The following is a 12,313-nucleotide window of genomic DNA, read 5'->3' on the forward strand; positions in this document are numbered from 1 at the left end:
GCATACTGGTTCTGCTGGAACTGGTTCTCCTTTTGTTCCTCTAGCTTAGAAGAAGCTTCCTGATGTATCTTACATTAGTAACCTAACTTACTAGCTTTTAAAATGGACAAACATTATCTGCATGCATCTTACTCATATTTCTCTCAAATTTATAAAACAGATGTAATATTCAAAAATAGTGTAAATAAATGGAGGCAATGAACAGAACCTAGAAAGAGAATGGAAAATCTGAGTAGATTGTAAGAACTAAATTGCAAGAAGTTGATGTGAGTGTAGTAAAGTGAAGGCCTTGAAGTAACAACGTTTTAAATTGTATGGGAAGAAAAGTGATGGAGGCTTGTACATAGATTTTGTCCATAAGAAGTCCTTCCAGGGAAGATTGATCAAGCCGTCCTTGCAGGGAGGAAAATTTTCATACTGCTTCTACAAAGATTATTCTATGCTTGTTTATTACCTTTCTATAGCAAAGGTTTCTTTCAAAAATATTTGTCAGTAAAGCATTTACACCCTTAACTTCTTTTCTAGAAATACAGTGTAGGGTTATTGCAAACTGGCATTTACAACTGTAACTTTTTCTGTTGATTATAAAACTGACTCAAACCTGGGCATAGGAGGGATAGCCTGATGTATGTGTCATTAGTTTTACTCATCTATGAATAAAGAAAGGCCTGTCCTGCCTTTTTTTCTTGTCAACAACAAATATGCTTCAGGAGATTCTCTCCTTCATTCGTTACACTACTATGACAGAACTACAAATATGCTTCAGAAGATTCTCTCCTTCATTCGTTACACCACTATGACAGCTACTTCACTCTCATCTTACGCACCTGCAATTATTTAATTTCTCTCTTTAGGCAAGGCATGCCTTGAACTGACAAATGAAACATGATGTAGCATAGAGATTCAGTTGGCTGAGAGACCCAGCAGTCTTTGTCAGTCTGATCTGGAGAAAAACACTAAATTTTATCATTCGTTTAGCCCTAGGAATGAATAAAACTTCATCAGTCACCTGTATATTGTTTCTGAGAGCATGTACTACCTAGTAGGATTGCTTTAGACATCTAGATTTTACAACTTCACGTGACAGTAACTTAAAAACTGGACACTTCTGCATGATCTTTCTTGCCTTTCTTCAGTCCCTTTCCTGATACTCTCAGTGAGGTTGCCAGGATGAAAGAGGCAAGTAGTAATCAGTGCAAATGATGGAGAATGTCATTCTGACACATGGTGCTTGAAAGACACTGTGCTAGGTTTGGTCCATTGACTAAAAACATCAGCTTTTTCAAGACTGTATCAAATTCTTAAACACTGGCTGTCTTCAAGCAGCTAGGCTTTTGTTTCTTAAAGAAAATTACTCTATTAAACCATGATTGTTTTTAAAATACACAGTTCTGTATCTTAATTCACTTGACATGTGAAAAGCTGGATCCAGCTATGGGTGGAAATAATCGGTAGAATGGTAGAATAGGGTCTTTAGGCTGTATGGCAATTAGACAGAAACTGCTTTCGTTCTAATTTGGGATTTTTTTTCTTTAAATGTCTGTCAACATTGTGCTTTTACGCTTAGCTTACTGAGCATTTATCGTTTTGTTAGTCATCCAGTCTACCAGGAATTGCATATTGTATTTCACTCACTGGGGTTACAAAGATGTCCTAGGATGTGATCTTGGGGAGACAGGAAGCAAGTTTGTCCTATCGTGGTTTTGAATGGGAAACAAACCTAACTTAAAGTGATGGAGAAGTTGAGAAAGACAATCAGCTTTCCTAAGATGTTCCCCAATTTCAGTTGTTTTGTCACTTGGGCTTTGTGAGACCATATTACTTGGTGGTAGACTCGTCAAAAGATGTAACAAATTCCAATGTATTTTTCTTCCATTGACATATTTCTAATCCTTTTATGAGCCCGTGGAGACTTTTGCCGTTGATTGTTTTGACCTGAGAATGACATGGTTGGACTATATGTTGTGTGAAAAGCCGCTTTCTGTTGTTCTGAAATTAGGATCCATTTATATCCCCTGAGTTGTCCCTAGTTCATTCATTAATATGAATGCATGATATTCAAACAGCTCTTAAGTGGAGGGTACATAGTATTTTATTTTTCTGTTTGTATAGTTAATGTTGCCATCCATTTGTATAGTATACTTTTTCATATTCTTTTAAAAAAATAACTATTTTGTTTTCAGGTAATGAGCATGGTATCGGGATTTGCACCACTGATTTCTGCAGGTATTTTTTCAGCCACTCTGTCTTCTGCATTAGCATCTCTTGTGAGTGCCCCTAAGATCTTCCAGGTAAGTATGGAAGGAAACCCATAATCTTTTAAAGAATAATTTCAATGAATTTTTGAATCAGAATTTTTGGAAGGGTACTCTTGACTTACTGCCATCATGATTCATACCAGCTGACAAGATCTAATGTTTACCTGTTGCTTAGAATGAGAAAACAGTGTGTTACTGTTACTAAACGTAGCTAGACTATAACTTGTTCCCAATCTCTTGTGTTTCTGGTTAGTTTAGAAACTAGTTGTGGTGTAACTAACATTATAGGAATCTACAAACTCCTCCTAGATATTTTTTGTTGTAAGTAACCGTGGAGCATGTACAAACAGAACAGATCAGTTCATTTCTCAAAGTAATCACAGAAGGAGACAGCATGAAGTAGAACCTGTAGCTGTGGAATCTTAATCCTCAGGGAATATATTACCAAAATTACCAAATCTTGCATAAATTATTTATATTGATTTTGTTGGTGTTCCTGAATGTGTATCGCTTTACCTTCTTTTGAACCATTTAATCTTATTCTTTGTCTTACAAGTTCTCTTTAATTGGGTAAAACTTTAGTGTCCTCTAATGACCTTCGTTCCCAAAAGTTCAGTAGGGAGTCAAATGTAGAAGGGATTTTATTGCAGAATGCAAGCTCAAGTATTGATTCAGAGAACTAGTGCATACATTGGGCAAACTTTCCACTTTCTGAGAAAACATCGTCTCTAAAGAAAGACTCTTTGTGATTCTAAGACGCCAGTTAAGTAAAATAGTCAATTACTTACAGAATAGCAAAGCTTGCTCTTACAGATGGAAATTACTGAAGGATATAATATTGGAAAAGCAAAATGTCAAGATGCAAAGACAATTGAAAATAGAATTAGTACATGGTGGCTATAAACCTTCTTTCAGGAAGATAATATGCAGTGGAAGACAGTATTGGTAAGCATTAGTAATGATACATTTTGAACAAAATGCATGCTGACTCTTGAATTTTATTTTTTCTTAGGCTTTGTGCAAGGACAACATTTATCCAGGATTTCAGATATTTGCTAAAGGCTATGGGAAGAACAATGAACCACTGAGAGGATATCTTCTAACATTTTTAATTGCTCTTGGGTTCATACTAATTGGTTAGTTTAAAATTACAATAACTCTCAATATCCTTTTGTCATTTACAAAGCATTCTATCCTATATCATGACTCGATGACAGTGTCCTAGAGGTCTAATGTGCAGCTTAGTTCTAAGCCAGCATTCTAAATCTGTTTATTTTGAGGGTTACTTTCTCCTATCTTCTAGATAAAACTCTGTCTAGAACTGCAATAAATTTGCATTGAACTGTAGCAATACTGCACTTTTCTTAATAACCGCAAGTATCTGCCTTTAGGTAGATACTGTCAATCAATAAAAATACATCTTTTGCTTGAGGTAGAGGTATGTTATATGTTGTAAATATGAAAGTTTATTTCAGGTTTTTAATAATTACACAGCTTCAGTAAATGGCAAACTTGCATGAACAATACTTTTTAAAATATGTTTTTTTGTTAAGTTACAAACAGTAGAGATGAATGCTGTAGAGATGAGTGCTGATGCTGTTGCTAAAGATAGCGTAGGTAGAATTGCATGTGTTCTGTGTATATGGCAAACGAATTGTGCTGTGTCCATCCATGAGTCTTGTACCAGTGCTTTTAAACTTCTTTTCCCAGTTTGCTCTTTCATCCATCCCCCAAGAGTGCTTAAGGCACAAGTGTACCCATGATGTCCCTACCGCAGCATGCTGATTGGAAGCTTGAATACAAGTAGAAACTTGCAGGCTAACATGGCACATTCTGCATTTTCATCACTTTTTTTGGCAGTGAGAGTACACATATAAATGTTTTGTACCATGCTGCTGCAAGGAAAGCAGAGCATCAGGTTGTTCCATCTTTCACTAAAAGAGGGTGTACTCATCACTGTTGTGATGGTATTGGTCTGTAATAATGCACTATACTAGTACCATTGATGCAACTTTTCATTTAAAATGCAGGCAGATGAACATGTTTGTCACATTGCTCACACTAACTTTGTCTGCTATTGCCATTCACCATAGTTGCTTGTGTATTAAACTTATTAGTATCTTGTTCTTTGCTGTTTGAGAATTGAGCTAGAGTCGTACTGCAGATTAATTAATGTTCTGTCTACTGTATCTGACATTCTTCAGAACCCAGTGTATTGGTGCCCTGTTTTATCATGTCATGGTGGGAAAGAAATTTTCTTAATGAATTATTCTGAGAAAGTATGTAGTGCTTCAGAAGTGGCAGTCCTGGAACACTTGGTAGTATGGAAAAATGTTTATATTTTTAAAACTGAAAGTTACACTTCCTGACTATTAGGAGATAACTTAGTAAATAAGACACCATTAAGATAATAGCTCTGTCTGTTGAACAGAAAGGACAAACTGCTTCTCCCTAGAGTACATGAGAAAATAAGGTTGTCTGTAGCAGATTTTTTTACTCTGGAATCTACAAAGCCATTGGATGGTATCTTTCATAACAGCATCCTTTGTTTTTCGTTTTACAGCTGAACTGAACGTCATTGCTCCAATTATTTCTAACTTCTTCTTGGCCTCATATGCCTTGATTAACTTCTCTGTATTCCATGCTTCTCTTGCAAAATCTCCAGGTAGGAACTACATTTTGGGGGTGAGAGTTCAGCCTGCAATTTCTTTATGCATAAATACAATTTAAAAGGTATTAATATAATGAATGTTTAGTTTATTTTAGTTCATAAGTATCTATTTGGCTCTCTTGGTGCATCTGAATTACAAGCATAATATGGTGTGTACTTGGGTCTTTCAAAATTTTGAGGACTGAGTGATCCAGTAGAGCTTGGGAGCTACTAATTTTGTCATCTTTGCTGAGGCAACACAAGATAATTCAGTGTTTATTCAGAAACTCTTGAAGAAAGCTTTCCTGCTAATTCAGTATCTGGCATTCAAGAACCACCCTTTTGTCTTCTTTGGATTTCTCTGTTGATGTGTTTCATCTTCCAGTCCAGAGAGAACTGGAATTGCAGGTGGTATTGCCACATTTTTATAGCCTTTGGTGTGGGAGGCTAGTTAGATTATAGGAATAAGCCAAAATCCAATACTTGCAGAACAGATGTATATCATAGCCAGTCCACTATGCATTTGTACTGAAATAATGCCCTTAAAAGCTTCTTAAGTTGCTGAACAGGTAGCTACCATTATTTTGCCAGAGCATGTGCATAACTCTGTTTACGCAACAGTGCTATGTCTCATACACTTGTTAATCTTGGGTGTGTTAGTGGGGGGTGTGCATGTGTATTTACCTGATTCTGGATAAACTTGTGACAAATAAGGATGTAAAACAGTGACAGTCCAGTATTTTGACATATTCAAGTTCTACTTGGGTATATCTGCTGTTTTCATGTGGTGGAAATTTCTGGCCATGTGAAAATAGTAAAAATACACAACTAGAAACAGTTAGTAGTATGTGAGATAGCAAGTCACGAGCTGATGATTCATGTTGTACTACCTTTAAAAGCAAAAGCCAATTTTCAGGCAAGCTATTGCCAAAGGCTCCTGTAGCCTGATTCAATAGACATACTGGCACAAGCATCTTCAAACTTTACTTTTGAGATAATGCTTTTAGAGGGCAAAATTAGGAACGTTTATATATCTATGTAAGAAAGATGCAAATTAATTTGAAAGGTGTTAGAAAATTGAAATCATAAATGTGCCAAAGTCTTTATTTTGTACATTACTGAAACCGTCACATGTTCACATGAAATGTAATGCAGAATACTAGGGAAGGAAAAGAGGAATAGCACCTTCCTTCTCTTGGAGTAGTGATTAAATTAATTCCCTCCTCTTTTCTATCCTCCAAATTATATTTTGACTAGGTTGGCGCCCTGCTTTCAAATACTACAATATGTGGATTTCTCTTGTTGGAGCTATTCTGTGCTGCATTGTGATGTTTGTCATTAATTGGTGGGCAGCACTTCTAACATATGTCATAGTCCTTGGACTCTACATTTATGTCACTTACAAGAAACCAGGTATGTATAGTGGCTTCTTTTGGTTGCGGTTCGGGGAAGAGGGATGTAGAAGAAGGGAAAAAGTGATGGCCTTTGGGGAAAAAAAAGAGAACTTACTACTGTTTGGCCAACTAGTTCAAACTTCTGTTTCAGGCTTTTTAGTTGTATTGAAATGTAATTATGCCTGTATAGTCACTACTGTTGTTCCTTCTCCTCCCAAATTATCAAGGTGCGTGCCTTGCCCTTAGACATGAAAATTTGAATGAAAATTGGAGGAAAAGGTGCATATGGAAGGAGCTTGGGTTGCAGCAACAAAGGCACTAGGAAAGCATGTTATGTCTTGATAGGAAGTGAAAGAGGATGCTCCCTTACCTTTCCAAATTGAAAAGGGATTTGAGTGGTGGGGGTTTTTTTCAGTAAACCATTCCGATAGCTATAAACAACAATTTATACACATTCTTTCTTCTTCTAAGAGCACTGTATGATCATGTATGCAAGATTGAGCAGAACTGAACCAAAAAGTGTTCCTGAAGTTGAAAATAAGGAAAGCCCTACATCCTGGGCTATGAAGATTATGAAGTACTTGGATGATAAATTCATTGTAGCTATCAAAAGGTGTATATGGGAACAAATAGAGAGGATACTGGGATCTTTCCTTTCACTTCCTTATAAAAATAATAATCTAAAAGGAACTGCTTAATCTAGCAGTTTTTCACTGAAAGTATTTGACTTTGTTTAGCCAATGTTTTGAGATTACTTTTTACTTTGTTGTGATATTAAAATAACTAAGCATGACAATTTTTTCTGAAGTGTTATTTTTTTGACTCTGAAGTTGTCACAATCTCTGAAATGTTGGGAAAAAAACCCTCAATTCTTTCTTCCTATAATTGTAAAATATTGAATTCTAACTTGTTTGCTAAAACTTACACAGAAATGTTATCTTTAAATAGAATTGCCTGTTTAGCTCTAGGGCATGTTGACTAGCATTGTGTAGAATGTAGCTTAAATATTCTGTGTTTTCAGTTGGTATTCAACATAGATTTTGTGATCACGTAGTTTTACAATGAACAGCTTTAAATAAAATACTGGAACTCCAAATCTTCCAACAGATGTGAACTGGGGATCCTCAACGCAAGCTTTGACTTACTTGAATGCACTGCAGCATTCTATTCGGCTCTCAGGAGTGGAAGATCATGTGAAAAACTTCAGGTAACAGTTAATATTAAAGACATAGGAAATTACTTCTATGTATTCAGTAGGGTACTGTCACGATGTTTGCTATCATGGTTTCCATAAATGCCTCTTCATCTCCTGTGGGTTATAACAGCTTTGAATTGCACCACCATGGACATCCTCTGGACATTACTTATATTAGCATTTTATTTCTGATTGGGTGCACTTTAGAAGCAAGTCTATCGATGATGCCTCCTTATTGTTATATGCCTCATGGTTTGCATCATGAGCTGTGAATTGCATTCCTCTGATGAAACTGAATTGGAAGGTATGCCTCAAACTGCTAATGAGCATTCAGTCCACATGCTTGGGATAAAACTGATCTAACCTAAAATTGCCACAATGTGTATACTGTGGATGTTATCCTCCACACCAGCTATTTCACATTAGACATATTCTTTTGTTGCACTTCAGTAATTGCAAACAGGCTACATGAGTGTTTTTCACAGAACTGAAGAAAACAACTGATTTGTTGTCTGCCATCATGGCTACCCAGGAAGGTCCTACTCAAGGAGGCAGTTATCTATCCTATAGTATTTATGCCACTTTTCTGGAACAAGCTATTGTAGAAGAAAGATGCTTCAAAAAATTTTACCAAAAAGTAATGACTTAAACTAATTCCTCCAAATAAACAGAATCATAGATTGAACATGACTTTACTATGTGGTCTTGACCAATCCCTGACTCAACTGACTCACCACAAATCTGGCTGCAAAGTTAGATCCGAATTTGACGTTACATCAGATTGCTCAGGGCCATATCCAGTCAAGTTTTGAGTATTTCCAAGGATGGAGGTTCTGTTGACCTGTCTCTTTTCAGATAGAGCAGTTACCTCCTACATGCTGCCTATGCCCCGCACAGCATTTATAGTGTTGACACTTAGTCTAGCAAATCTCTATCATCCCTTGCAGCTGTAAGAAGAGTATTATTCTGTTGTGCTCGGTGTATTAGCAAGAAAATCTAGGTACTAGAATCTTCTGTTGTGTACGAAGGGAGACTTTGAGTGCTTAGCGCAGATGTTAATATGGAGTGAGTTCAGGGAGAGATTCTTGATACGGATGCCATTCTCTGAGGTTAAGTCCAGAATGTAGAACCTGGCAGCAACACAATTTTTCAAAGAAAAGATCTATGGTATTTCCTGTCAGTTGGGAAAATACTCCAATTCTGACCCCTAGCCTCTCTTGGAAGTGACTAAGTTTTCTTGAATAAGTACAGGATAGGTACTTAAAATGTCTGTGTTGCATACATACAGACAGTTGAAATTATGTGTGTCAACCAGTCATTATAGGTACCAGCACAACCTCAAAAAATGTGACAGTAAAACTAAATCACAAATGTATTAATGTGAGTATCAATGGGCTTTCGACTTTGAAACTGAAAAGAGTTGGCTGTTGTAGGTATAAACCACAAAACTTGAAGTTTAGTTATGAAACAGCTCTTCTTTCTGAAGTTGTAAGTCCTAATGTGACATTAAAAATCCCTGATTTATTTACAAACATTGTATTACCTATTACATCAAGCTGTGTTGTAAACAGCAAAACCCAGCCTACATTCAGAAACTTGCTTGTTGCTTAGGTATCAAGAGCAGCAATTTTCAAACTTTCCCTAATGCAAATCTAAAGGCTGGCATTAAATAATTTGCAATACCTAACTGATTAGTGTTGCAACCTCCCTTGTGTCTGCGGTGAGTCTATTTTGGGTTGCAAACTCCAATGTAGAAACAAGCTTTATAGGAAAATTCTTATCAAGTGTATGTAACTTTCTGCTTGTGCTGATACGGTAAATAAATGCTCTGCTGATTAGTATGTATGTATATAGCTTTCTGAGTTTTAAACTTTAATTGTTATTCTAAGGAGATACAGATCTTAATGTAAGCCAGTTTTAAGCACAGTGGCTTTAGGAGAACTATTTTTGGCCTGATACTGGTTTCTAACCTATGGCAAAAAATGTTTTGATTTCTAGAGATACACTCTAAACCACAGCAATTTATTACTTATTTATTTATAATATAAGTTTGCAGATGACACCAAGTTGGGTGGGAGTGTTGATCTGCATGAGGGTAGGAAGGCTCCACAGAGGGATCTGGACAGGCTGGATCGATGGGCCGAGGCCAATTGTATGAGGTTCAACAAGGCCAAGTGCTGGGTCCTGCACTTGGGTCACAGCAACCCCATGCAGCGCTGCAGGCTTGGGGAAGAGTGGCTGGAAAGCTGCCCGGCAGAAAAAAGACCTGGGGATGCTGGTCAACAGCCGGCTGAATATGAGCCAGCAGTGTGCCCAGGTGGCCAAGAAGGCCAACGGCATCCTGGCCTGCATCAGAAATAGTGTGGCCAGCGGGACTAGGGAATTGGCCCTTTGTACTCAGCATTGGTGACGCTGCACCTCGAGTGCTGTGTTCAGTTTTGGGCCCCTCACTGCAGGAAAGACACTGAGGTGCTGAAGTGCGTCCAAAGAAGAGCAACGAAGCTGGTGAGGGGCCTGGAGCACAAGTCTTACGAGGAGCGGCTGAGGGAGCTGGGGTTGCTTAGTCTGGAGAAAAGGAGGCTGAGGGGAGACCTTACCGCTCTCTACAACTACCTGAAGGGGGGGGTTCTAGCGAGGTGGGCGTCAGTCTATTTTACCTGGTAACAAGTGATAGGACAAGAGGAAATGGCCTCAAGTTGTGCCAGGGGAGGTTTAGATTGGATATTAGGAAAAACTTCTTTACTGAAAGGGTTGTCAGGCATCTTAACAGGCTGCCCAGGGAAGTGGTTGAGTCACAATCCCTGGAGGTATTTAAAAGACATGTAGATGTGGCACCTGGGAACATCGTTTAGTGGTGGACTTGGCAGTGATAGGTTTACAGTTGGGCTTGATGATCTTAAGGGTCTTTTCCGACCTAAATGATTCTATGATTTTATTATATGATTCTAATATGGCAAATGAACTGGAGCTGCAATAAAGACAGATGACTTCAGGTGACCCTTATGATATGAAAAATTACCTCCTGAAATGAATTCTGAAGGCTGGATGCTTCATCTTTTAAAATTGCATAGAAAGTTGTCTGGAGTAAGTTATTTGCAGTTGTTTGGCTCTGCCTTCTGAATGATAGTAATTTTTAAAAAAGTGTATGATTCCAGTTTTTCTGTTGGGCACAGAAGAATCTAAGGTACAAAATGCAAAGGGATGTGTCTTACAAATGGGTGAAGAAATTCATCCCTCTGACCTAGTCATGTCTAAAATCTGTTTCTAGTCTTTTTAAATGTGTAAATTTTCAGGACAAGTGGGATTACTAAATTTGGAACCAATTAATCCTTGGTCTGCTGACAGTTGTGGAAAAATTGATCTTTACTTAATTTAACATAGTCTTGTAAAAGTAAATGGGGTTACTACCTCTCCAGTGAGGATTATGTTCTTATGGCCAATATTTGGAAGAAACTTCTCTCTGTTAATAAAAAAAATCCTCAACTCCAGATGAAATGAATTCCAACCTTCTCTTTCTCCTCATCTATTCACTATTCTAGACCTCAGTGCTTAATTATGACAGGTGCTCCAAATGCACGTCCAGCTTTGCTTCACCTTGTCCATGCTTTCACCAAGAACGTGGGCTTGATGATCTGTGGCCACGTACATATGGTAAGTGTGCTTTACTTTAAAGTTGCCTTGTTTGGTTTTTTTTTTAACCTGTTCTTGTTTGTGTGTGTGTGGGGGTGGTGGTGGTGGTGTTTGTTTGGTTTTATTTTTTTAAATGAAAGCATCATTAGACATTGAGAAGTGCAAAAAGACATTTACTGGTAGGATCCATGCCTGTATGGGTCATCAGTATTCCAGCTTGGTATGCTACAGGGGAAACTTTGAAAAATTAGTACCTTTGATCATTTGATGCTTAAATGCTGAGGAATCTTTGTAGGAGTAAAGTGAACTTTGGATTACAGCCTGAGTCTCTTTCTGTCCTTGTGTCATGCAGTTTTGTGTACTCTCTCATTCTTTGGACAGAGCAGTTGATCAAAATGAGGCACAGTACACAGCTAGATTTCCTCTCAATGTTACTGTTTCAGGGAGATGTATTCCTGTGTGTATTTCTTACAAAGCCTGGTCTAAAATAAGCCTTCTTGAGCAGTAAATTCAGTATCAATTTAGCCAAAAGTTAAAAATTGCTCTTAGACCTTTCAGGCAGTTTTTTATTCCTTCAGTTATCAGATTCTTTTCAGTGGTAGGTGAAACAGTAATGTAAGCAGGTATTTCCTTTCCTGTTCCCCTTCTGCCCAGCCCCTAGTATTTCACTAACTTTCCCAGTTTTTTGTCAGGGTATGAGGTGTTGGGGGTGTATGAGGGTTGTTCTGCAAGGACATAGTTTCAGCAGTTCTTACTACTTTAAAAAAAAAAAAAAATACTGTCCTCTGTGGCAGATGTGTAGAGGTTTTGGGGTGGGCAGAAGGAGGCAAGCTTGAAGCAACTGTTCTTCAAAATCACGCTTTTCAACTGTGATACAAAGTGGCTGTCATACTATGATGTTTACCAGAACTTGTGCATCTCTCATAAACTTTGGTAAATATGTTTTAGCATATTGGGATTGTGTACTTTAGCTTCATATCCTAAGGCCAACCTTTTTCTGTCACGTCACTAAGAACATTTAAGCAAGTGTAACTTTAAATACAAAGATGGATTACTCTTAAATATGTTTCAATTTACCACACTTATTAAATAAGACTTGCTTCTGATCTAATGAACAGATAAGAGCAAATCAAGTTAACGCAATCCACAGAACATACGTTCTGCTAAGGAAATAGTAGCCAGTTTT

The 12,313-nt window shown here is 37.5% G+C and overlaps 1 protein-coding gene across 3 annotated transcripts in view; it reads left to right on the forward strand.

Annotated features, from left to right (window-relative positions):
- The window catches only part of SLC12A2 (solute carrier family 12 member 2), a 65,454-nt gene that overhangs the window by 37,585 nt on the left and 15,556 nt on the right, over positions 1 to 12,313 (forward strand). For all 3 annotated transcript variants that reach the window (XM_030003859.2, XM_030003858.2, XM_030003857.1), the window contains exons 11-16: positions 2,184 to 2,291; positions 3,271 to 3,394; positions 4,822 to 4,923; positions 6,166 to 6,321; positions 7,410 to 7,509; positions 11,037 to 11,148. In XM_030003859.2, coding sequence (XP_029859719.1) covers positions 2,184 to 2,291; positions 3,271 to 3,394; positions 4,822 to 4,923; positions 6,166 to 6,321; positions 7,410 to 7,509; positions 11,037 to 11,148 — 702 coding nt within the window. The remainder of the gene's footprint in view (positions 1 to 2,183; positions 2,292 to 3,270; positions 3,395 to 4,821; positions 4,924 to 6,165; positions 6,322 to 7,409; positions 7,510 to 11,036; positions 11,149 to 12,313) is intronic.

The sequence above is a fragment of the Aquila chrysaetos genome, chromosome Z (genome assembly GCF_900496995.4).
Source record: "Aquila chrysaetos chrysaetos chromosome Z, bAquChr1.4, whole genome shotgun sequence".
NCBI classification, from domain to species: domain Eukaryota; kingdom Metazoa; phylum Chordata; class Aves; order Accipitriformes; family Accipitridae; genus Aquila; species Aquila chrysaetos.